The sequence below is a fragment of the Ceratotherium simum genome, chromosome 8 (assembly GCF_057802395.1).
Source record: "Ceratotherium simum simum isolate JZ-2026a chromosome 8, ASM5780239v1, whole genome shotgun sequence".
NCBI classification, from domain to species: Eukaryota; Metazoa; Chordata; class Mammalia; order Perissodactyla; family Rhinocerotidae; genus Ceratotherium; species Ceratotherium simum.
The window spans coordinates 84,527,763-84,553,493 of NC_141907.1; the positions used below are offsets into that span (position 1 = coordinate 84,527,763).

General features: G+C 38.4%; 1 protein-coding gene across 5 annotated transcripts in view; it reads left to right on the forward strand.

The window, feature by feature from the left end:
* Positions 1-25,731, forward strand: part of BANK1 (B cell scaffold protein with ankyrin repeats 1) — a 313,509-nt gene that overhangs the window by 76,112 nt on the left and 211,666 nt on the right. For all 5 annotated transcript variants that reach the window (XM_087434645.1, XM_087434643.1, XM_087434644.1 and 2 more), the window contains exons 4-5: positions 6,175-6,313; positions 16,189-16,328. In XM_087434645.1, the coding sequence (XP_087290771.1) occupies positions 6,175-6,313; positions 16,189-16,328 (279 nt within the window). The remainder of the gene's footprint in view (positions 1-6,174; positions 6,314-16,188; positions 16,329-25,731) is intronic.

Sequence of the window (25,731 nt, forward strand, 5' to 3'; positions counted from 1 at the left end):
TCTAAATCCATGTGACAAATGCCAAGCACCACAGGAAAGATTATTTGTATCCAAAAGTGAAAGTCATGTTTCAGGTTTGCTGGGGTAACTGTCAGGCTCTGCCAATTGTCTGGAAGCACAACCTTTGAACTTACTCATTTCTGAGAAGTCTTCCAATTTGGGTGAATAGAGACACCTTATCTGAGACTTCCCTGCCATCTTACAAAATCTAGAAATTTACAATACTGTTACTGCCAGTCACCAGGTCTTATTTGAGATGTACGTCTTTCACATCCAGCATCTTCAAGGTCTGCTAGTCTCCCTTGTAGTTGTGTGTTCCAGCACGCCAGCGCTGAGCTGACTGCCTTGTCTGGTGGCATGCACTTCATTCTGTTTGATGACAGGGCGTTGGTTAACCTGTCCAGCTGCCTCCTGCTGTGCGGTTGTTGGGTCTGTGGACTTGCCTCCTGAAGAGTGCTCTCCATGTGCTCTCATCTTCTGGAGAACCAGCCTTAGGAGATTCTTGAACTGAGGCAGCTGGTGGTGCTGCTGCTGCTTTTGATCCCAGGAGCCTGGGAGTATTGATCCCTCTGCCTCTAATCTTTCCCAGCATTGTTCCTTTCCATGGATTTTGGATTTCCTGGGTCTTGAAAATCCTGTGCCACTTTAGAAACAGCAGAAAATATTTTTTCTTCAACATTTTCTTTTTCATGCACTGGTGAAGATATGCCTCCTGTGTTCTATTTATGTAAATTATTTTCTGTGTCTTTGAGAAATACCTACATGAGTTTTAACAGTTTAAATCTGCTACTAAATTTGGCCTCTTCTTGTACCTTTTCTAGGATTAGCATTTTTTTGTTCTATTTTAGTATTTAAAATTATTATTATTTTTTTTTTGTGAGGAGATCAGTCCTGTGATAACATCTGCCAATCCTCATCTTTTTTTTTTTTTTTGCTGAGGAAGACTGGCCCTGGGCTAACATCCGTGCCCATCTTCCTCCACTTAATGTGGGATGCCACCACAGCATGGCTTGCCAAGTAGTGTGTCGGTGTGCGCCCGGGATCTGAACTGGCAAACCCCGGACTGCCGCAGCAGAGTGTGCGCACTTAACCACTTGTTCCACTGGGCCGGCCCCCCCCAATTTTTTTTTTGTTATGGGCTAAGACATTTGTTTCTCTAGCATATTCCTCTTGATTTGGGGTAAATGATCATGAGAGTAATGAAGTCAGTGAGTTCTAAGTCTGCCAAACACAACCATTGTTCAAATGAATCTTATCCAACGTTATATCCCTGATGAAAATCCACCTGGGAGGCATTCTCCCGTTGGAACAACCTCTGAATCAGAACTGGACCTGGTCTATTATTTGCTAGCTTCTCTTCCCTGTGCTGTGTCTTACTCCAAAGTCCTGATTTCATTACTCTTGGTCACATTCCCTCAGAACACCGGTTCTCATCTGGGAGTGATTTTGGTCCACCCACCAACCAGGGGCTATTTGGCAAAGTCCGCAGACAGCTTTAGTTGTCATAACTGGGGGCTACTACTGGCATCTAGTGGGTAGAAGCCACGGATACTGCTAAACAGCCTATAAGGCACAGGGTGGTCCCCACAACAATGACGTCTCTGGTTTAAAAATGTCAATAGTGCCAAGGTTAAATCCTTTCTCAGAGGATAGGAAGTGCATTCATGCCCTCGCAGTAATAAATCACCTTCAGATCACCTAATAATGGCATCAAGAATCCAATGCTCCCCTTCAGAGGCTTCTCTGCCATGCCTCTAGTTGTTCTATAATCACTTGCTAGAGCTGCGTAAGCTGTAAGCAGTCAGTCCAGTCACTCGTTATGGATTTTACTGGGAGCTTTAAGAGGGAGCCTCTACCTGTTTTCCTGACAGGTCCCTCAGAAGTGCTGTGTTTGCTCTCTGATGCCCCCTGCCTCTCCTGTTATTTCTGTGAGTGTCACAGGCTCAGTAGTGGCGTCTGTGTTTCTTCCTCAGGAGCACCTTCCTAAAGAGCAGTTAAAGGGAGCTTATTTTCTTTGTCTGGTTTTATCTGTGTAGGCAGGCCTTCAACATATCAGTTCCCTTCCTTTTGGTGGAATCTATTTGCTGCAATTTCAGCTTTTCTCTCCCCAAAATCTCTTACTTCCTTAAGTATAATTAACTGATATTCCTTTATTTTTATGTTATTCTCCCACTGCTGCTGTTCTGATAAGACTGAAACGTATTTTTAAAACCAGCCCAGTCGCTTGTTGATTTCTTGAGCAAATTCAATTCTTTAAGTTATAGTGCAACTACAAAAAGCTTTTTAAGGGGCTTTATCAGCATTTGGATCTGTGTTAATTTCATTGAATTGGCTTTCTATCTGAATCCTAGAACATGGCATATTCCCTAATGAAGACCTTTATTTTATTTGACCTGTTCATTGACATACTTCTGTGGCTGCAACCATAATATGGGTCTCCAAACCCGTAGTGCAGACCCAGATTGTGTAATCAACAAATCTGGGAAACTCTGAGACTATATGAAGAGGTGTGACCCTTAACAGCCGTGGGCAAGCCACAAGAATCTCAGAGATCACCTCCTATCCATTCATCCCTTGTTCCTGAATCCAGTGTAGAACAACACACAGAAGCTAACAGCACTGCCCAGTTATTTCTGACACTGAGTCACACACTAGTTCTTGGTAACCATCCTTAACCTAAAGTCTGATCCTGTGATTTAATTGAAAAATATAGTATAAGCAGCAAAAGATTATTGTGTGTATCAATGCCTGAAGTGTCCATGTTGTGAAGTGCTGCCCCTTTGGTGGTAAGGTTTTACAATGACCAAAAGATGACTTTTCCCTTTAACCAAATGGTTCTCAAACTAAGCTGCATATAGGGACTATTAGGGGAGGTTTTAAAAAAAATAATAATGCTTGAATCCTACCCCAGAGATCCAGATATAAGTGGTCTGGGTTATGGCCTGGACACTGGGAGTTTTAAAACCTTTCCAGCTGATTCTGAGGGTAAGAATTAGCAGCCAAATTTGGAACCATTGCTAATCCTTGTTCTGCTGTCATAGGTCCGGTCGATGCCAGCTGCAGCAGCCTGCACGGTCCGGGCTGCGTAAGGCCATGCTCTGTGCTCGCTAAGCTAGTGCCTATCAAAATAGTCGTGAATACGTGAAAAGAGCTATCAGTCTGTACAAGTCATAATAAGCTGATATGATGATCTATTAGGATCAAAATCCTTTGTGGCCTGTGCTTAATAAATCATTGAAGCCTAAAGACACCCACCCTGACAGAACCAGAAACTTCAGCACCGTATATTATATTATAGACCAGTTTCGCGTCCTTTTGTTTAGGTCCCAAAGTTTGTGACTAATGCAGCAAAACTTGAGAGTTTGGAAGTGATAATTATCATAACCCTATCTTTCTCTGAACGCTCAGCACTAAATAAGGGATAAACAGAGGAAAGATGGAGAGCAAAATAACAGCTTTATAACTGATAAAACTAAATTTATGATGATTTGAGTATCCTAGTCTTTTAGCCATTGAATTAAATGTATCCATGTAATTACATCTTTACTTAAGATATCCATAATAATTCAGGACAGAGCTGGACAAATGCTGGCCTTCCCACCTGGGGCAGGCCCCTTCCCACGTGGAGATGCAGGGAGCAGATGAAGACATGAGTCTTGAGGGAGACAAGGAGGAGAGCTGAGCATGCTCAATTAAAAACATGTCATATTTTTATATTTATTCCATCTTACTTTAAAAATATATACAGATTGTCTCTTATGTACGAAGTTCTTACAAGATGCCACAATGATATGAAAAAATAAAAATACCTTCAAGATGTTTAAAAATACCTTCTAGCTGAGAAGCCAAGACATAGACATGAAAAAATAATTAACAGCAGAGGACATAACTTAGAAAGGGTCAAATAAGGAATATGGATGTGAAATGCTCTATGAATCCTTTGAAAGTTGTAAAACTCCTCGTGGGCTGAAGTTATAAGGAGAATCTGTGGAGTTGGACCTTGATGGAGAGGATAAGTGTGGGGAGATGGAGGGAGAAAAGGAACTAAATGGCATGCCAGCATTATGTACAAACAGGACCACTCCCTAATCATCGGGGCCAGTGCAGAATGAAAATGCAGGGGTGCTTGTTCACGTTATTAAGCACTTCAAGGCAGCAACAGCAGAATATTCAACCCAGTGCAGGGCCTTTCTAAGCATGGGTCCTGTGCAGCTGCGCAGGTCACGTGCCCGTGAAGCTGGCCCTGGGTACAAATGAACATGGAAGTGCCTCCTTTAGGGTGGCCAGTGTGCTTGTCTTTTGTTTAGAACTTTTCTCTAGAAATGGCTGAAGGGTGGAGTCATGACCTCTATTAAGGAGGGAGTCTGATGCATAAGAAGTAGCCTGTGTGGAACGCTCATGAATGAGAATGAGTTGACTGGGTGAATCAAACATCGGAGAGGATGCTTAGCTTACTAAGTGGGGAAGGGAAGAGGCCAAGCTTATCAAGAATGATATACATGGAAGGGAACTCCAGAGGATTGGGGATCTGAGCCAGAGTGAAATGGGAAGTCATTCAAGATTCGAAGTCAGGTGACAGGTATGAGTGACAAGAACTGAAGAGCTGCGCTGGAAATGAGGCCCTGTGAAGAGGAGGTTGCAGATGAGAGGAAAGGAAGGGCTCACAGTCCTGACCTGCAGGACTTGGAGGAGGCAGTGCACTGCAGAGGCACAGGGAAGGGAACAGGGAGGCCTTTCTGACATCTTGGATGTGTGGGGCAAGAGCCATTGGGGGAATAGTGACCATTCCCTTGAGATGGGATCTTTTCTTGATGTGCAAGTTAACTGATGAGGGGAAAATTAGATCAAAATAGCCTGTGGACAAGTACTTGGGAGCACTGGACTCTGGTGGAGAACGCCCGAAGTGGATGTGTGTCAGCGGAAATGATCTTGTAACGTCAACATATTTGTAGAAGCTCTTTGGTATAGAGCATTAAAGATGTAAGTTTCGTCTGTGGGTGATTTATGCTTAGGAAGACAACATTTAAATAAGAGAACTTTAAAATTAATGACTTTTGGGTAAACATAATTTTATAAAAGCATATAAATGAGGTTCCTGTTTACTTTGTGACAGACTAAAATTTAGTTTGACTTTGAAGAAAGCCTTTGAAAGGTGATATCTGAGATAATCATAAAAAGAATATTTCATTTTAGTTATTTTGAAGGGTTAAATAATATGATGTAAGGAGTTCAGATTTTGAATTTGGATAGTTCTGATTAATCTTCAGATTGTGACTGTGTATTAGTTACCCTGTGTGTCAAAGAGAAAAATCACGGTCTTCCATTTTGGCTTTGGTGTGAGGGTGCACATGCGTGTGTGTATGTTTCGGTTAGGAATAAAGGAAAGATCTTTATATAAAATGTGCTTAGTGTAATTTCTGGTATAAAATAGATGCTCAATAAATATTTATTCCTTTGCTTTCTCTGTATTAATTCCAGTCTTCTTATCCCTATGTTTTTTTTTCTGGATTTTTTCCAAAAAGTTTTCAATAACCTTTTTTACCTTATGTACATAGATTTAGTTTTCCACCTTAATAAAATCTCAAAACTTTTAGATTTATAACCTTTTGTCAATTCAATACCCTTCACAGATACTTATCATAAATAAAGAGTAACCAGAAAATCTCTATTAGGTAAGATTTAAACTATTGGACATTTGAAAAATTTCATCATATTTAAATTGTGAGAGATCTTAAAGCTAAACCTGTTCAGTCCTCTCATTTATAGGTAGATACACCAAGTTCTAGAAAGGTGAAGGGAAAGGATTTGGAGAAAGGACTTGTTTAGCAATTGAATTACAGTTTCCTGGAGGTCCTCGAGCAATGCTCATCACCCTGAGGCCACACACGAGGATGAGCAGGAGGAAAGGGACGGCTATGTCCTCACTGTTTGTTTAGTTGCAAAATATGGCATTGGAAAAAAAATTGAGTATTCAATAAAAACCAAGTTGATAAACTGAAAATCTAGTGAGACTCACACTTACATATTTCATTTCTAAATGTGGTTCAAATTATGAACATGATAGAAGACGCATAATGATCATGTGTGACCTTTATCATTAATGAATGTAATGGGTTATTTGGTTAATGTAAACTTTTTCAAATGCTTAATTGGGTTATATTTTTCATCTTATAGAATCCTGGTGAAATATTTATTATTTTGAGAGATGAATTAATTGGTGATACTGTGGAGATTGAATTTACATCAAGTAACAAATGCATTAGAACACGGCCAGCCCTTTGGAACAAGACAGTCTGGTGTATGAAAGCTTTAGGTAAGGAACTTTCTTATGCTTTAACAAATATAAAACATCGTCCTGAGTTTCTTTCAATAAACGTATGACAAATACGTTTCACTTCCCTACAGAAATTAATATTGTTCTGCAGGTGTTTCCTGTGTTTAGTTTTCACACACCTAAGGTTGTTATTATTAATCTGGATTCGCAAGAGTATGAACGTGTAAATTATGAGAAATTAGCCTGTATACCATGTGGTAAAACAACAGGCAGTAACATCATATATTTTTATATGTGTCAGTAGAGAGCACTTTAATATATGTCAGCTATTAAATATGGAACTAAAATTATTTGCTTTATTATAACAGGATTAGCAGATATTAATGAACTTTTTTCCTATCCTCTTTTTTTTGCCATGCTGTTGAGTATATTTTTGGTTGTTCTGGAAAACATAAATCTTTTTCACTATTTTATCCTCATGGTACCATTTCTATATACAGTCTTCCTCTCTTTTCCTTATTTAATTTATGAAGCTAACCATTTTATTCAACTTTGCTTGCAGCATGATAAATTATATCAGATTTAAAATTCCAGATGGAACAGCCACACTTGCCACAATAATTATGCTAAAATCAAAATCTAATATATTAATTTCTGAATGTTTTCATATAAATGTAGAACTACTTGGTTTTTGAGTTTATACCCTTTTACAATGAGAGAATGAAATTACCTGATAAAACTTTATAAATGTAAACTTCATAAAATATTTTAAAGTAAAAATGTTACCGCACAAAGGGCACGGTCTGCTTGCCGCGAGACAAAAGCCGGTCATCAAGAGGCAAGATGGTAGAAAGAAAGGGCAGTTTATTACAGCTTGTTAGCAAGGGGGAAGATGGCTGACTAACATCTCAAAGAACCATCTTAAGGGGCACAAAATCTTACAGCAGTAATATAGGCCAGTGGGTTATAGGAGAGGAGGTTAGGAATGTTGACCTTCTGGTGTTACAGACTGGGAGTCGCCACACCAGATCTTTCAGTTGTCACTGATGATGGCTATCAGCATAGACTCACTGTTCAGGGGTCATCACACTCCTAAGGAACTCAAAAGAACAAAGTGATCATCTTATCGCAGCTGGAAGGTACGTGCGCAAGCAGGGGTCGTAAAATCTACAGAGCAGTTAGATCTCCTGGAGGGTGCAGATCCAGCTGGGGTAGTTCGTCAGAGGTCATTCAGAGTTACAGTAGGGTTTCTTTCCTACAATATGACTTCTCTTCTGTCAACCTTGTCTTGAGCCGGTATCAAAAAGATATGCAATCTTACTGCGAATTTGGAAATGTAGTACAAATATTTAAGATTAAAGAGTATGTCAGATGCATCCTGAGCTTTTCCCTTTACTTTTAGAGTGTAGCTATTATGAAGGAAGTCCACTTACAGAGCATTTATAAACCTTTTCTATTGTGTTATGCAAAGCATGTGTCCCTTCCAAGGATTTCCTTGCACAGCTGAGGTCAGAGTTGGACTATAGAAAGGGAAGACTCTACATCAAGTGTTTATAAATGTTTCAGACACTGCTTCCTGTCATGGACAAGGATATGCAGAAGTGAGATGAGAAAGAACTCTGTCTCTTTCTCTTCTGAAGCCCCCTGCTTCCTTATGCCACATTTTAAAATGATTTAATGATTAATAATTTCTAACTAATTATTTTTGGAGTTTAAACTAAATCTAGTTAGACTAAAATCACTACAAAAAAAATCAGTATTGCAAATTAAGAAGTACTTAGACAGTAGTTCCCAAACAGCAAATCAAAATGTCAAATAAAATTATTCACATTAAGATTTTATGTTTAGTTTACCTAGTAGCTAAGAGCAGTACAAAGAATAAAATATGTCAAAGTTCAAATGTTTTTCAGAAAAGCAGAAAACTAATATTCCACATTGTCTAAGGTATACCAGAACATAATACTGTCTGTGTGATCGAACAGCAAATTTGTAGTAAGTAAATAAATAAACCACTATTTACCAGTTATGCTAATTAAAACCTCTCCAAGTCTTCTTTTCAACTGGTGTGCTCTAGCTTAATGAGAGATTTTCTTACAAAATATTGGCTTCTACGTAGCGGTATATAGGATGGTTCTGTGAATATGTACCAGAATACAGTTGGGACATGCCTAGCAGAAATGACCCTAGAGTCTTATTTTCTCTGCCTCCTGGCACTGTTTCTTGAAGTTTTTTGAACCCTAGCAAGAACTGCATTTTACATCATGACCTCATACGTATGCATAAATACATAATTAAAGCAAAGGTTTTAAAAGCAATACTTAGACTAAAGGTTTCAGCCCAACATGTAAAGAGCTTGGAAGTTGTCACTTGCATCCTTTCAACAAGAAAAAGCTGAACAAACTGAAAATCAATGACTTTTCTTGAACTCCTCAGAAAACTAAGGGTTCAAGGCAAACTACCATCCCAAAATCCGGAGAGAAAGGTCCATCAAGAGAGTGACATCCAACATCAGCTTACCTAGAGCAGAAGTCACTGGAGCCGTCAACCAATAGGAGCACTTAAATGGTAGTTTTGCTGAACTGCTGGAGGCTGAGTGTGGACTAGTTTGAGAGTAAGATTCTCCTGGGGATTGTAATCTTATGAGGCACCTGTAGTTTTGTGGGATTTACCTCCAGGAACCCCACCAGCTTTGCATTGTGAAGATCTGAGGAAGATTCCCTTGAGACTCTGCTGGGTCCAAGGAAGAATAATCACAGTGAAGTACTCCCAGCGTGTTCTCCTTAGTAAAGGCCTCCTCTCCAGGGAAGACTACTTTACCAGAGCTTTATCCCAGCTGAGGCGTGGCATCCATCCCACTGGAGCCCCCCCAGCCTTCCTGTCTCACTTAAGGTACACTTGTGAAGGTCACAGCCAAGAGGCACGGGCCCACTAAAAGACTGAGACCTAATCGTAAGATTAGAATGCTTCCCCTCGCCCCAGCCTGACCACCACCACACCAGGCAGGGCTCCAGTGTAATGGCAGGTGGATTACGTTCACAGTACTGCAAGATGCAGAATATCTCTGAGGAAAGTACTTAGGGAAGAACGAGGTCAGGAGGGGAGACAAAAACAAGGACAACAGAGGAATTTGAAGCCTCTGGCGCCTACAGCAACAGCAAACATTAAATATAGCCCAACTCCTAGCCAGATTACTATAGGCACTCTCAGTACTTGCCTCCTTTCTTCGATTATACCCAATACAATATGTCTGGTTTTCAACAAGAAATTACAAGTCATGCCAAAAGACAAGAAGAAACATAGTCTCAAGAGGTAAAGCTAACATCAGACCAGGTGTAGATATGACAACAATGTAGGAAGGATCAGATGAGGAATTTTAAATAACTGTGATTACTAACGATGTTAAGGGCTGTAGTGGAAAAGCAGACAACATGCAGGAACATACGGGTAATGTAACGAGAGAGAGAAATTCTATTTCTTTCCTTTTTCAGTGCTAGTCAAAACCTACTAAATTGACTTCATGAGGTACTAGTGGGTCAAAACCACAGCCAGAGGAACCACGCTTTGTAGCTGCACTGGCCAGTGTGGCAAGTTGCCAGCCACATCTGGTTTTGTAGACTTTAATTTATTCTAATTAAATAAAATTTAAAATTCAGTTCCTCAGTTGCACTAACCCTATGTCAAGTGCTGCCTTAGAACGTATCCATTATCTCAGAAATTTCTATTGAACAGCACTGACTGTACAATAGAGTTCCTTTTTCTCTACATCAACTATGGAGTAAGATAGAGTGCCCGGCATGCTGTTAAAGGCTAGTGATCTGTCCAGAATCTGCAGTGTAGCCAAAGAAACACTTAACCAGTGGCCAAGAGAGCTGTTTTTATTCTGTGTTGAGCCATTTACTGAGTAATTTTAGACAAGCCTCTTGATCTTTCTGTGCCTCAATTTTTTTGTTGATAAAATAACCTCTCTACTTACATATCAAGTACTCACAAGATGGTTTTCCTGGAGTAAACTACCCTCAGCTTCTGGATGGGGTGTGGTAAACCATTTAAAAACTTCCTTCTCTTCCCGAGAAGGAAGGTCCCGAGGGGACCATCTTTCTTTATAAATATTACTCCTCCTCTTGCCCCTCTCTTCTCCTGGTCTTCTGTTTATATCTCCTCGTATAAAAGCCACTAGATGTGTTTGTCCTCTTTCACTCTTCGGAAATCACGCTCAGGAGAGCACCCAATTCTCTGTCATCTCATATGTAATCACTATACCCACTAGTGACTTCCAGGGGCAGGAAATGATCTCAATAAGTATCCCACACCATATAATAATAATCTATATAGATTTAAGTCTTTCACATTTTTGTCTGTACTTCTTTGAATACCAGGTTAAAACAGAGGGACTAAAACTAAAGTGGATGCTTACTAGGGACCCTTCCCCCCACCCTCAGAATTCTTTTGAAGAATACTGATGCCTCAAGTTCAGGAGGCGACCTCCATCTGTCCCGTCTCTTTCCAGTCTAGAGAAATTGCTCATGTGACTTGATTTCTGATCATCTGGCTCATGACTTAATCACATGACTTAAAATGTGGTTTGCCCTCTGTAAATGTTCTCTTGTGTTATACCCAGAGCTTCTTGTACTGAGTCTGGTTTGTGTTGAGGGCTGGTATGGCAGCTTCACAGCATTGTCTGGGACACAAGCTTATTTCTATTCACCATTCCATAGTCCCTACAGTGTGGCCATAGTCATCACAGAGCAAGATGGCTTCTAAGATTCTTGCCATCACACTATATTCCGAGCAATATGATGAAGCAGTGGTGTCCTAGAGCCATCTCATGTTGCAATGCAAGAGCCAATTCTATGCACCTCTTCCCTACTTTATGTTCAGTGATAGTACTTTGTGCATTGGTGTTCTTGGGCTGTCATAACAAAATACCACAGACTGGGTGGCTTAAACAACAGAAATTTATTTTCTCACAGTTGTGGAGGCTGGAAGTATAAGATCAAGGGGCCGGAAGTTGGTCTCTGGCAAGGCCTCTTTCTTTGGCTTGCAGATGGCCACTTTCTTGCTCTGTCCTCACGTGGCCCTTTCTCTGTGGACATGCGCTTCTGTTGTCTCTTCCTCTTTCTGTAAGGATACCAGTCCTCTTAGATAAGGGCCCCACCTTTATGACCTCCATTTGACCTTAGTTACCTCCTTAAAGGCCTTATCTGCAAATATAGTCACACTGGAGCTTAGAGCTTCAACACCGGGGGGCACAGTTCACAGGTCTATGTACAAGCTGACACTGAGTACATAACACTTTGGTAGCTTGAAATCACTTTGGTAGTTGGGTGGGAGTATTTTCACCACAAAAATTAGCAAAAATTAGAAATCAGGTCTTTCCTTTTTCTTTCTGGGGAGTCAGTTTATGAGTACACCACTGAGATAAAGAAATGAAGAAGGCTTCATGAAATTAAGAAGTTTCTATAAGACATGTCTGCTGAAATGTTGTTAGTCAGAACTTAATCTCAAGGTTGTATCTAGCTGAAAGGAATAATAGAAAATCCAGTCTTTTTAGTTTGATAGCAATGTGCCCAGCAAAAAAAATCAGAATTTTGTTTCTAAAAGGAAGAAGAAAGTAGACATTGGAGTGGATAACTAGCGTTCTCTATTAGAGAAGGTACCTCTAAGACCATCTATGGTTCTTCTCTTTCTTTGGCCTCCCCTTAACCATGAAAATGAATAAATGTGTGTGTGAGGGTGATAAGAATCTCTCAACATTGAGGCATATCAAATACTCTGAGGTCTCATTACAGTTCTCAGAACTCTCATATTTTTCTCCACTCAACCCAACACTTTGCTGTATTATTGTTCTTTTTAAATCTATGTTTCTTTACACTTTACTAATTTGGTAACAATTCTGAGAAAAACAAAATTACGTCAAAGTACAATTATGCCAACCTGTAAAGAAATCTTAAGATGGTCTCTTTCCCTTCTAACACACTTCCACATCATAACCTGATTTTTTTATTTGAGAAAATATCCTCTAATTTTGTCTTCTCCTCTTTCCTTTTAGTTCAGTAACTCGTTACACTCATAATTCCTTCATTTTCTAAAAGACACACATTCCTAGTGGCATCCACAGGTTTGTCTTTAACAGAGACTGTTTTGTGATGAAGGAATTTGAAGTTACTATAGTCCCAGCTTATGCCAAAACTTATAAAAATATATATGAAGGCTTTAAACTAGATGTATTAACTAATTTTTACTCAGAAGGAAGAGGGTATTCCTCTGGTACCTGTAGCTCAGCCAGAAAAATATATTACACAGCAGGGGTGTCACCGCCAGAAAGGGGTCCTCTACTCACCACAAAGACAAGCCAACAGTCCAGAGGCAAGGTGGTAGGAGAGAAAGGGTCTTTTATTATGACAGCTTGCTAGCAAGGGGGAAGATGGCAGACTAGTGTCCAAAAGAACCATCTTAACACTACAAAATTTTGAAGCAGTTATATAGGGCAAATGGGCTGAAAAGAAGGAGGGTCTCGGAATGCAACCATCTGGGGTTGTAGTCCTTGACATGCCGGATCATCCCTTTTTCTTGTCACCAGTGATGGATACCAGCACAGGGCTCCTTTCTGGAGGTCGTTACATTCCTGGGAAAACTTAAAGAACTAAGTTGCTGCCTTATCACAACAGGGAGGTCTATGTACAAGCCGAGGCTGAGAAAGTAGCAGAGCATGCATATTTCCAACAAGTAGGTGCGAAGTAAAGCATTGCTGACTCAGCAAAGGGGGTGTCTCATGGATCAGGGTCATTTATAATTTCTGTATGGTTCCCCTTTACAAGATGGCTTCCCTTATGCTAATTTATGCTAAGCTTTGGCTATATCTATCGTAGCTATTTAGGCAGCGCTAATAAGGGGACAACCAATTAAAAGTTGAAAGGAATGCAAAATGTATCCACAAAGACATAGAATCTCTTTATTAATTAAGAAAACGTGTTCTGGATAATGTAAATTATAACTTCATGTTTCATTAAAAGAGCATGAAAAGTATTTAGGATGTGCCAAATATTGTGCTGAACCTGCTTGGAAAAATAACAATTGCTAAGAAATTTTTATAAAGATCATAATTCAGGAAGATGATTTTAACATATATTAAATTGATATTAATTTTTAGGCATGACCAAGGTTTTGAAGCCACTGATATTTAATAATAATATTCTAATCAAAAGAGAGTCATGTTGATTTCAGTTCCCCTGGAAACATTAGGTGGGTTCATTTTTTTTTTTTTTTTTGAGGAACATCAGCCCTGAGCTAACATCCATACTAATCCTCCTCTTTTTGCTGAGGAAGACCGGCTCTGAGCTAACATCTATTGCCAATCCTCCTCCTTTTTTTCCCCAAAGCCCCAGTAGATAGCTGTATGTCATAGTTGCACATCCTTCTAGTTGCTGTATGTGGGACGCGGTCTCAGCATGGCCGGAGAAGCGGTGCGTCAGTGCGCGCCCGGGATCCGAACCCTGGCCGCCAGTAGCGCAGCGCGCGCAACTTAACCGCTAAGCCATCGGGCCAGCCAGATGGGTTCATTTAAAGTTTACCATGTGGTAAAGGACTAAAATTGGTTCATAAAGGAGCACAGCTTCTCAGACAATGGAAAGATAGAAGCAATAAAGCTCTTAAATTAAGGGATTTGTGAAATATCTATTTTTATGGATATAGTGAATATAGTTCTGACTAATCAGAAGTACCTTTGGATTATATTTTCCATAAATTATTTTCGTTTGCCCCTCATCTGGAGGGACAGACCACTTCAATCATGGAGACAGGGAGAGTTGACAAAGACTCTTCAATGGTTTGGAGCTTGAGATGTGAAATTTAAATAGAATCCCTTTTTACCTTTGTTCCTCTGTAAGTGTACTTTGCTGTGTATCCATGCCTGATGGGGGCAAAGAGTTCCATCTTTTTCTTCCTTGATAAGCCTTTTTGTTTTTCAGAGCTGACTCTCATACCCTTGCTTGATTTGGTGACCTTGACCTATATTTGTGTGTCCTTCCAGTTACTTGCCTACTTTAGTCTAGATGGTAAATAGCAGAATTCACTTTCCGCTTTTCTGTTTGAATCCTTAAATTAAAATTGGTTTTTATTTTTATTGAAGGGTAGACATCATAGTGACCACAATTCAAGTAAAATAATGCTCAAGCCGTACTAGGTACTGTTCATGAAAAGCCCAATTCACTAATATGCTATTAAGAAGGGCCTCCCAACCAGATGAATCCATAAGGAGTCCACCTTGATATACAGGTGCAAACAGTAATTAGGGCTTGATTTAATAACTGACATTCAATAGATATGAAAATGTATATAGCAAAGACAGTACTTCAAAGGACATCTCTTTGGAGGGTTACTCTAAAATCAGCACCATTATCAGTGGATCTAATGGCAAAGTTTTGAGTCAACTAATGACTCCAGATATCAGAAATAAATCAGTTCATTTTCATGTTAGATTCTAAAGAAATTAGAGTATTTTAAGTATTCTTTATCAAAGAACTACTAAGCAAATCCTCTCACTATATATCTCTCATGATTCCTCACCTGACTTTCTTTCAGAAGGTTAACACCTCATTGTAAAACTCCTCATCTCTTTTCTGATAAACAAAATCAATATCTTCTTTCAAAATCATTTTTATGAAATCTACTGAGATTGGTTTATTTGACTCCAGCAACTCCAGCACATGTGCACGCCGTAGCTGATGAGATGTTCTTAACAACTTTCAGGTTTTTGCTGTGATTTTTCTTTGACTCTCTATTAGGTAGATACTTACTTTGGGAAGAGAGAACTTTTCTACATATCTTTTCTTTATAATACAGGTTAAGTGTCTAGTCAGGCAATGTGGGAAGAGGAAATTGCAGCTTCTTGATCTAGTTAAGCTTAAGGTTGCTTGTTGGCTTTAAATTTCCCTGAGCAATATTCTAAGAGGTCCTTTAACCTCTTCAGGAGATAAAGTAAAATTAATGCCTAATCCTTAAGAACTTTTAGGTATTCAAAGCTTCCTGAGGTGGTTAAGGTTAGGACTAGCTTTGGGTCTTATACTTATTGACTTATTCTAAACCCCAGATGTTTGGGTGCCAGTTTTCCAGGAGAATTTGGGAAATATCTCCTGGACAAAGAGTGAAAGTTTTTAAAGTGTGTTCTCAAAATGAATTTAAAGAGGTAAATTTTGTTTACTTTTGCTATAATAAAACACAATAACTTTTCTATTGAAACTATTGTTTATTGTTCTTTCATGGAGAGCCCAGCGTTCTCAGGTAACTTTAGCTCCGTTGGTGCGTTACAGCAGAGTTCACAATGCAGTGTATCAGTCATTTTATATTATGTTATTCACAAAAAAGCTTTGCATGAATGTAGGGTGTCAATAGTACTTACACAGCAGGCATTAAACCTGACCTTCTCAAGAGTTTTCTTTGTAATCAATTGAATAAAAGTTCTGTTTTTTTCGATGCTACTATTTTTCCAAACACAATTTTGAGAAACTTTGCCTATAATTAATGGGAATATTCTGCATAAGATTAATAGCAAATACCTAACTTTTAATGAGTAACTTTACTGTTCTAAATTCTAAAGTATTATGTAAAGATGATTATAGATTATTTTGAAAGAAGGAGGTTATAGGTAGGGAGAAAGGATTTAGTGCTTTGCTGTTATTATAATTTTAACATGTGTTTTTATCTTCTAAGGTTTTTTTTGAACAATTAAGTCTAAAATTGTACATTCTATTTTGTGGTTTCTAACTACTGCAGATAAAAAGGAAAACATTTAAGTGCTAGAAGTTGGTGAAATTGTTATGAATTCTTAAAGCCTTCCTTCCTATTCTCTAAGAGATATAATAGTGTGATGCATACATTATATACGCAGCTCCTAACTCTCGTTTGTGTTTTATAAGATTTTCCTGCTGGCTCTGTCAATGTCGATGTCTACTGTGATGGAATCCTTAAGGCCACAACAGAGATTAAGTACTACACAGCAGCAAAGGCTAAGGAATGCCTATTGGGAGTGGCAGGTCCAGGAGATGGTGTGTGCTGGGTGAGTTGATCTTTCCATGAAGTTGATAATGAGCTAAAGAGCTAATGTGGGATAAAAGAATGCATGCTTTGGTATAAAGTCTGTATGTTGGTTGAATAAGAATGAATTACTGATCAATAGGAAAGCAAGAAACTGACCTCTGTGGTGCAGTGATGCAAATGAATGTTTGCTTAAGTCAAGCACTCCAGATAATGTCGCTGGGAGACAGGTTATCCATTACAAAACAGCTAGGTGGTAGGCTCATTTTAAAGCTGTTACAGAGCAGATAAAGAAAGACAGGATTAAAGAGAACTCTTAAGAAATGAATTTCCTCTTTATCTGGATCTGGACAATACAAAATAAAATAAAAGTCAGGTCATCTGATGCTTTGAGGTTAAGCAGTCAGACAAACCAAGAATACCACCAAAAAAGGAGCATGTGGTGTTAATCTAGAAATTGTCATTTTCATGTTGAAATTTCCAAGCTCAGTGTATGCTTTTCTTAGTTTCATTTATCATGATAGTGAAAATTATTGCTCTAAATTAACAATATTTATTAGGAAATCCAGAAAGGCTAGAATTTTCTGGGAAGTATGCAAAGAGGCATTTTCAAGCCCCGGGGTTATTTCTCTAGTGTAACAAAGTATTACTCAGCAATGATGGCTTGGTAAGGAGTTTCTAGTTTTCTCGAAGGGCCCTTGTTTGGGACATTTTCCAGTGAATGTAGATGCTGAGAATGCCCTGTCTTCATGGGTTTAGAATGTAACAATTACATTTCGATTAATCTTAAGCCATTAGTTTAATTTCTGTGTTTTATTTTAATTTTTTGTTACCTGACCCACTTTCAATAAAGAGAAAGCCTGTTTAATGTGGAACTTTTATCCTTTATGTGCTTATTCCTTCAAATTTTCAGGGTGAAATAAATGTAATTTCTTTTTATAGCTACTTGATAATTAGAATTATAACTTTGCATAATTGTCTTGGGTTTTTGTGGGGAAGGGAATAGAGATGAAGAAAAAGGTAGTTGAATGAACAACGTGATCTTCACATTTACCACAAAATACTCCATAAAAACTGGTAACAAAAGTGTTACGGCACAAAATTGGGGTTCTCTGCCCTACGTGCATAAAGAAGCCAATTAATTATGGCACCAGCCTTTGAGGGGAGAAATCAGCTTTTATTCTGCAAGATCGATCTCCAGGGAGACGGGGGGCATGTGCCCTCAGATCTGTCTCCCTGAATCAGGATTTGGGACACAGTTTAAGAGGTTAGGGAGAAGAGGTTGGCACGTGGAAATGCTGGTGGGACATGTTTTGATTGGAGGGCTTCAGGTATTTAAGGTAAGCTTTTAAACATTTATGATGAGGTTCTAAACATTTATGATGAGGTTCTCAATATTTTGCATGAGGTGGGGAAGGAATTTTAACACCGGACCTTCCTGAATGAGGGACCCCTTGCTTCTGATAAGAGTCCAGCTTTCAAGTTCCGCTCGAGTCCTGGTCCCGGGGTTCCGAGGACCTTTGGTTCTGAGGTTGTTTCAGGTCACAATTTCTTCTTTTGTGCATGCCCTGGCTGCGTGACTTTGCAGTTTTTCTGAAAGACAATCCTTAATCATTTTGTTGATAAGAGATGGGGTCTGTTCGAACTGGCCCTAAATGGGCCCGTCGTTACTAAACCATCAATGATAATGAAGTTGACAGGTTATCATGAAGGCTTCTATGTTTAAACTAGTTCGGAACGGGAGGCTTTGTAATTTATTTTGTGTGACACATTTTTCTATTAGAGTTCTTCTTTACGAACGACATATTTTAGAACAATGGAAAAGGTAAGAATGTCTTAGAGCAGGACAGGGTGTAAAACACCATTTGTCAAGCTGGGGAGTCTGAGGACATTTGACAAAATGTCTATATTATAACTGCAAAGCAAGAACAAAAGTAATAAATTAATAGCCTGAAATATAGATTGTTTCATTTTCTTGTGACAAGTTTACCTTATCTTTTACTTAAAAAATTCTCTTCATTTCAAGATGATTAATAAAAGCAATATATTGCATTATCAGTTTCCAGTGATCATAGAAGTAAAGTTGTCCCCTAAATGTAAATTTGTGTTGGTTTTGCCTTTAGGGAGGAAAGAAACCTTTGTATATAGTGAAAAGTAAATGCAATTTATGACTTTTGGACAGTTTTTCAGAATGCTGTAGTGTGCAAGTCCTCATGTCTTCTACAGCTTTGAGTGAATAAAAACTTTTTTTGCATAGTTTTTAGATAACTAGAAAATGCTCTGTTTCACTTTCACCCCCAGTGTCAGAAAGGAGAGGTGAGAAAGGGCTGTGATTGCATTTTAGGATTTCTCTTCCACCAAGCCCTGGTGGCCCAGGGAGAGGAAGAACGGTGGCCAGTCACAGCTGGATGCAGGCTGCTGCTGTCAGGGAAGAGCCACGTCGCACCTGAGGAGTGGGTACTGACAGGTAGAACTGTTCTAACTTGGTGACAGCAGACCATAGTGTGGTAAGAAGAGACATTAAGAGATTGGGTTTAATACATACAACTTAAGATAGGTTTAGAGGTTTTGCCTCTGTCATCAGGGGACCTAGACATGTGGTGGGATAGGATCAAACAAATTCTGAGACTGAGATCGCAAACCAGACTGAGCTGTACCATCACAGGCCTGAAGGAAGGAAAAGGCTGCAATTTAGTCAGTTTCCATCAAAGCTTAGAGTAGATGTGACATGGACTCCATCTACTCCACTGGCTTCTGGACCTCACGAGTTATCCCACTTTGAATTCACTGAGATGGTGAAAGGCAGACTCTGCCCTTGATGAAAAACATGGAAGTGTAGGGGCATTTCCTTGGTGTGTTTTAGGGTTGCTTGGCTTCACAGGAGGTGTCCCAGCCCATACTGTGCTGCTCCTTGTGGGCATTTGGGTTTTCCTTTTGACATTTGGTTTTGCTCCCACATAGATTATGTTTAAAAAATTGTGTAAAAAGCTTTGCTTTTCTTTTCCAGTACGGAACGTTAAAGTAATTGTTTCTTTCATGTGCTTGCTACTCTATCTCTTATTTGGGAATTTGGATATTTCACAAATAATCCACTGAACATCTCTATTCACTGAACAACATAATTGTAGTTTTTATCAACCATGGTTATTGTGTATTTGTAAGAACATATACCAGCAGATTTCAATTTTTTCAGTATCCTACCTACTTAGCTGAAATGGTATATTGTAAGAGCTATCTGGAGTTTTCCTGTATATTTTAATGGCAGATGTGATTTAAGTAATCCTAAAAATTAGTAATGAGATACTTCCTGTAATCATTTAAAAGCTATTGGGCATATAATAACATGAACATTATGTGAACTTGAGAAATGAGAACTCTGTGGGTTTTATTTTTCAGTAATCTTACAATTTGCAAGAAGAGACTTTATATTATCATTTAAAAGCTGTTGGGTATATAGCAAAATGACCATTCTGTGAATTTGAGAAAAGAAATGATAATGAGAAATTTGAGTTTCTTAGTTTATTTTTAGTGATGTTCGTTAGGTTTTAGAATACTTTACCTAAACTAGCTTAATTATCTAAATTGCTTCCTAAATCATTTCATCTTTTTCGGATAGACACTAAATCCTAGCACATAGCCTCATAAAGGTACAATTTTCAGAGCATCACCTAAAACAGTGAATTTGAGATTCAAATGAAAAAATCCAAAGTCCAATTTGGGAAGATAATTTGAATTTAGGTACTATTGTTAGAAATACTAGTAACTCCTATTTAACTGAGATAATTAAAACCTTAGAGACTTTCATCCTATTTACAAAAGTGTCTAGGGGCAACAATAAAGTTAACTTTATATAGGAACAACGAGATACAAGATAAACACCAAGTTAGGTCAAAATGCTAAAAGAACATAGCAATTGTTGATCAAAACATTAGGATGCTCTTCATTAAAAACGTTTTTGAAATGGTACCAAATAATTCTTCTTAGTAGTATTTCCTATTAGTAAAATGCTGTCTTTGTGTTGCGTGTGTTTATCATTTTGCATGTTTTACTTATTTTATTCTTATTGAAATCTTATTTTCATCCTCATGTTAGGTACACTTAATTTATAGTTTTCATTAAATTGTATGTATTATTCAGTCTTTGTTTTGCTGCCTGTAAATATTTAATACAGTATGAAGCCAGATAGGGTGGGAGTGAGGGAACTCACATCATGAGAAATTTCCCAGTTGTGAATAGTTCCCTCAAAGGTTAGTCTCTTCATTAAGTTAAAGCTCAGGTATTAGCAGTTGTCTCCTCTAAAGAAGTCTTCAGGAGATTCTTCCCACTGAGAGATTGGGAACTTCCAGGCCTTTCAGTAAATTTTTTTTAGGTCCTTGTCTTCCTCAAAAGGTTGATGGACACCCTCCTTCCTCTTTTTGTCAGCTCCTGTTGATGAGAGGTACAAGTGCATCTAGTGTCTAAACTATGCTTCACCATAAAGCCAGTGTTATCCAAGACACTGCCTTGCTACAGCCTTTCAGTGGCTCGCTGGATAAGGTCCACATTGCTCTGAATGGCACACAAAGCTGCAGGGTCATTCATGTTTTCCAGCATCAACCCCTACCTCAGCACACCCTCCATGTCTTCTTAACTCTCTCCGTGTTTCCTGTGTCCCAGCCGTCCGGGGGCGCTCACTCTTTTAGGACACATTATGCTATTCCTCCCTCCCCACGTGCCTTCTTTAAGCCATGGACATTGTGTTTTTCATCTTTGAATACCCAGTTTCTTTCACACAATTAGTTCCTGATACACGGGACACGACTGATATTTATTGCTTAAAAAATGGGAAAACACAAGCGATTGCTTTTTTTTAGTGTTATTTGAAAAAACAAGTGAAAAACTATAGTATACGTATATAAATAAGATATAAAGAGAAATGAAACCACCCTCTTAAAATATGCTCTTATTTTATAAAATTGAATAAATGAATCTGATGTTTATGAAAGTAAGGAACTCTCAGAGGCCCATGATACTAGAAAAATGAAAACTTTGTGCTCTACCTCGGTGATGAACTGTATGTTAATACACTTCATTCCTGACTTTTAAGAGCCATGTATTCCAGATTCCAGTCTTGCCTTTTTTTTCTTGAATATTGAGGAAATGTTTGCTACTCAAAAATGCGTAAGATCTTACCTCTCTTTCAAAAGGCTGCAGATTATCTTTCCTTTTCCTTTCCTGGAAAGTGGCAGCGTGGCACAGGAGAATCAGTTCTCCTGCGGGGCAGGAGTAGGAGTTAGATTCCTTTACTGAATCAGCAATCACTTACTTCCTGAGAGCTCAGTTTCCTTAGTGCTAAAGGAGTTTCCTCTATGTAGAATGAGGAAGCTAGAGAACGTGATCTCCAAGGTCACTTCTAACTCAAATCTTCCATAATTTTACGCCAAGAAAAGAATATGTCCTTAAATTGGAAATTACGACTGCTCTCAGAGGACTGACTTGCAAATATGTGGGCTCTCCATGTAGCCTTTATTTCACTTTTATTTGCACTTCTTCCTAATTCTCCCTCCAGAGAAGAAGGAAATGATTTGAGTTTCATGTGTCTTCCGTCAGTTTTATTATTTCATATTTCTGATAAAAGATTTGAAATGAGTAGAGAAAGAACAGTCAAATAAAATGCAATTTGGAGATTTATTTCTGGATTCATTTTTCACGTTGTTTTTGCCCCTTATTCAAATGTATTAGTAAGACTAAGGCATATCTATTGAAGCTTGTATTTTACTGATAAAATTAGTGACATTTTCTTTGTGCCACGTCTCCACCTATGGTAATGGTCAAGCGATGGTTAATGATGCCTGATTAGTGTAGTTCAAGACTTAACAATTATACTCACCTCAATTTACAAATCACTGAATCAAACAGGAACATTCTACTTAGTACCCTCATCCATTTATTTAGAGAAAAACAAATAAATTGGTTAACTTTAACAGTAGACAGAGCAGCTATTATAGGAAGAAAATAATTATTTCTGAGTGCAGTTACTTAGCCATTAACACAGCCATACTGTGAGTTCTCTACGATTCTTTATTTTATAAGCCATCTTAGTCCCTTTTCATAGTTATTGGTCCCATATGTTCTAGCTCATGTTTAGCTACTGTTTAGAATGCATTTTATTAATGTCTTCATAATTTATAGTTTCTGCTCATTCAGTGGAAATGAATACTCCCTCCATTTTTCATTTCTCCCAAACTAAAGCTCATCCCTTGCTCCGTACAGCCCCTCTCCGCTAGGCTGTCTATGCTGCCGTGAGTGCTGCCTGTATCCAGCCCATTAAAGCACAGGCTTCTGCTTTTACCATCTGGTTCTTTAGACAGTTCAGATCTTCAACCATAAGGAACATTTTTTTTTTTTTTATTTTTTGTTTATTCCAGTAACATTGGTTTATAACATTGTAAAAATTTCAGGTGTACATCATTATACTGGTATTTCTGCATAGATTACATCACGTTCTCCACCAAAATACTAATTACAACCCATCACCACACACATGTGCCGAATTATCCCTTTCACCCTCCTCCCTCCCCCCTTCCCCTCTGGTAACAACCAATCTAATCTCTGTCCCTATGTGTTTGTTTATTGTTGTTGTTATCTACTACTTAATGAAGGAAACCATACGGTATTTGACCTTCTCCCTCTGACTTATTTCACTTTGCATAATACCCTCAATGTCCATCCATGTTGTCACAAATGGCTGGATTTCATCGTTTCTTATGGCTGAGTAACATTCCATTGTGTATATACCACATCTTCTTTATCCATTCGTCCCTTGATGGGCACTTAGGTTGCTTCCAAGTCTTGGCTATTGTGAATAACGCTGCAATGAACACAGGGGTGCATGTATCTTTACACATTGGTGTTTTCATGTTCTTTGGATAAATACCCGGCAGTGGAATAGCTGGATCATATGGTAGTTCTATCCTTGATTTTTTGAGGAGTCTCCATACTGTTTTCCACAGTGGCTGCACCAGTTTGCACTCGCACCAGCAGTGTATGAGAGTTCCCTTCTCTCCACATCCTCTCCAACACATGTTGTTTCCTGTCTTGTTAATTATAGACATTCTGACGGGCGTGAGGTGATATCTCATTGTAGTTTTGATTTGCATTTCCCTGATAGTTAGTGATGTTGAACATCTTTTCATGTGTCTGTTGGCCATCTGTATATCTTCTTTGGAGAAATGTCTGTTCAGGTCTTTTGCCCATTTTTTAATTGGGTTGGTAGTTTTTTTGTTGTTGAGATGCATGAGTTCTTTATATATTTTGGAGATTAAGCCCTTATCAGATGTATGGTTTGCAAATATCTTCTCCCAATTGTTAGGTTGTCTTTTCGTTTTGTTGATGGTTTCCTTTGCTGTGCAGAAGCTTTTTAGTTTGATGTACTCCCATTTGTTTATTTTTTCTATTGTTTCTCTTGCCTGGTCAGACGTGGTGTTTGAAAAGATGTTGCTAAGACCGATGTCGAAGAGCGTACCGCCTATGTTTTCTTCTAGAAGTTTCACAGTTTCAGGTCTTGCATTCAAGTCTTTAGTCCATTTGGAGTTAATTTTTGTGTATGGTGTAAGGTAAGGGTCTGCTTTCATTTTTTTGCATGTGGCTGATCAGTTTTCCCAACACCATTTGTTGAAGAGACTTTCTTTTCCCCATTGTATGTTCTTGGCTCCTTTGTCAGAGATTAGCTGTCCATAGATGTGTGGGTTTATTTCTGGGCTTTCGATTCTATTTCATTGATCTCTGTGTCTGTTTTTGTGCCAGTACCATGCTGTTTTGGTTACTATAGCTTTGTAGTCTATTTTGAAATCAGGGAGTGTGATATCTCCAGCTTTGTTCTTTTTTCTCAGGATTCCTTTAGCTATTCAGGGTCTTTTGTTGTTCCATATAAATTTTAGGATTCTTTGTTCTATTTCTGTGAAAAATGTTGTTGGAACTTTGATAGGGATTGCATTGAATCTATAGATGGCTTTAGGGAGTATGGACATCTTAACTATGTTAATTATTCCAATCCAGGAGCACAGAATATCTTTCCATTTCTTTGTGTCTTCTTCAGTTTCTTTCAGAAATGTTTTATAGTTTTAGGTGTACAGATCTTTCAGCTCTTTGGTTAAGTTTATTCCTAGGTATTTTATTCTTTTTGTTGCAATTGTAAATGGGATGGTATTCTTAATTTCTCTTTCTGCTACTTCGTTGTTAGTGTACAGAAATGCAACTGATTTTTGTATGTTGATTTTGTATCCTGCAACTTTACCATAATTGTTTATTACTTCTAAAAGTTTTCTGGTGGATTCTTTAGGGTTTTCTATATATAAAATCATGTCATCTGCAAATAGTGACAGTTTCACTTCTTCCTTTCCAATTTGGATCCCTTTTATTTCGTTCTCTTGCCAGGACTTCCAGTACTATGTTAAATAGGAGTGGTGACAGTGGGCATCCTTGTCTGGTTGCCGTTCTTAGAGGCATAGCTTTCAGTTTTTCACCATTGAGGATGATGTTAGCTGTGGGTTTCTCATATATGGCCTTTATTATGCTGAGGTACTTTCCTTCTATACCCATTTTATTCAGAGTTTTTATCATAAATGGATGCTGTATCTTGTCAAATGCTTTCTCTGCATCTATTGAGATGATCATGTGATTTTTATTCTTCATTTTATTAATGTGGTGTATCACGTTGATTGATTTGCGAATGTTAAACCATCCTTGCATACCTGGAATAAATCCCACTTGATCATGGTGTATAATCTTTTTAATGTTTGCGATTTGCTAGTATTTTGTTGAGGATTTTTGCATCGATGTTCATCAGTGATATTGGCCTGTAATTTTCTTTTTTTGTGTTGTCCTTGTCTGGTTTTGGTATCAGGGTAATGTCAGCTTCGTAGAATGAGTTAGGGAGCTTCCCCCCCTCCTCAATTTTATGGAAGAGTTTGAGAAGGATAGGTATTAAGTCTTCTTTGAATGTTTGGTAGAATTCACCAGGGAAGCCGTCTGGTCCTGGACTTTTATTTTTGGGGAGGTTTGTGATTACTGTTTCGATCTCCTTACTGGTGATTGGTCTATTCAAATTCTCTACTTCTTCTTGATCCAGTTTTGGAAGGTTGTATGATTCTAAGAATTTATCCATTTCTTCGAGATTGTCGAATTGGTTGGCATATAGCTTTTCATAGTATTCTCTTATAATCTTTTGCATTTCTGAGGTGTCTGTTGTAACCTCTCCTCTTTCATTTCTGATTTTACTTATTTGTGCCTTCTCTCTTTTTTTCTTGGTGAGTCTAGCTAAAGGTTTGTCAATGTTGTTGATCTGTTCAAAGAACCAGCTCTTGGTTTTATTAATTTTTTCTATTGTTTTTTTGGTCTCTATTTCATTTATTTCTGCTCTGATTTTTATTTTTTCCCATCTTCTA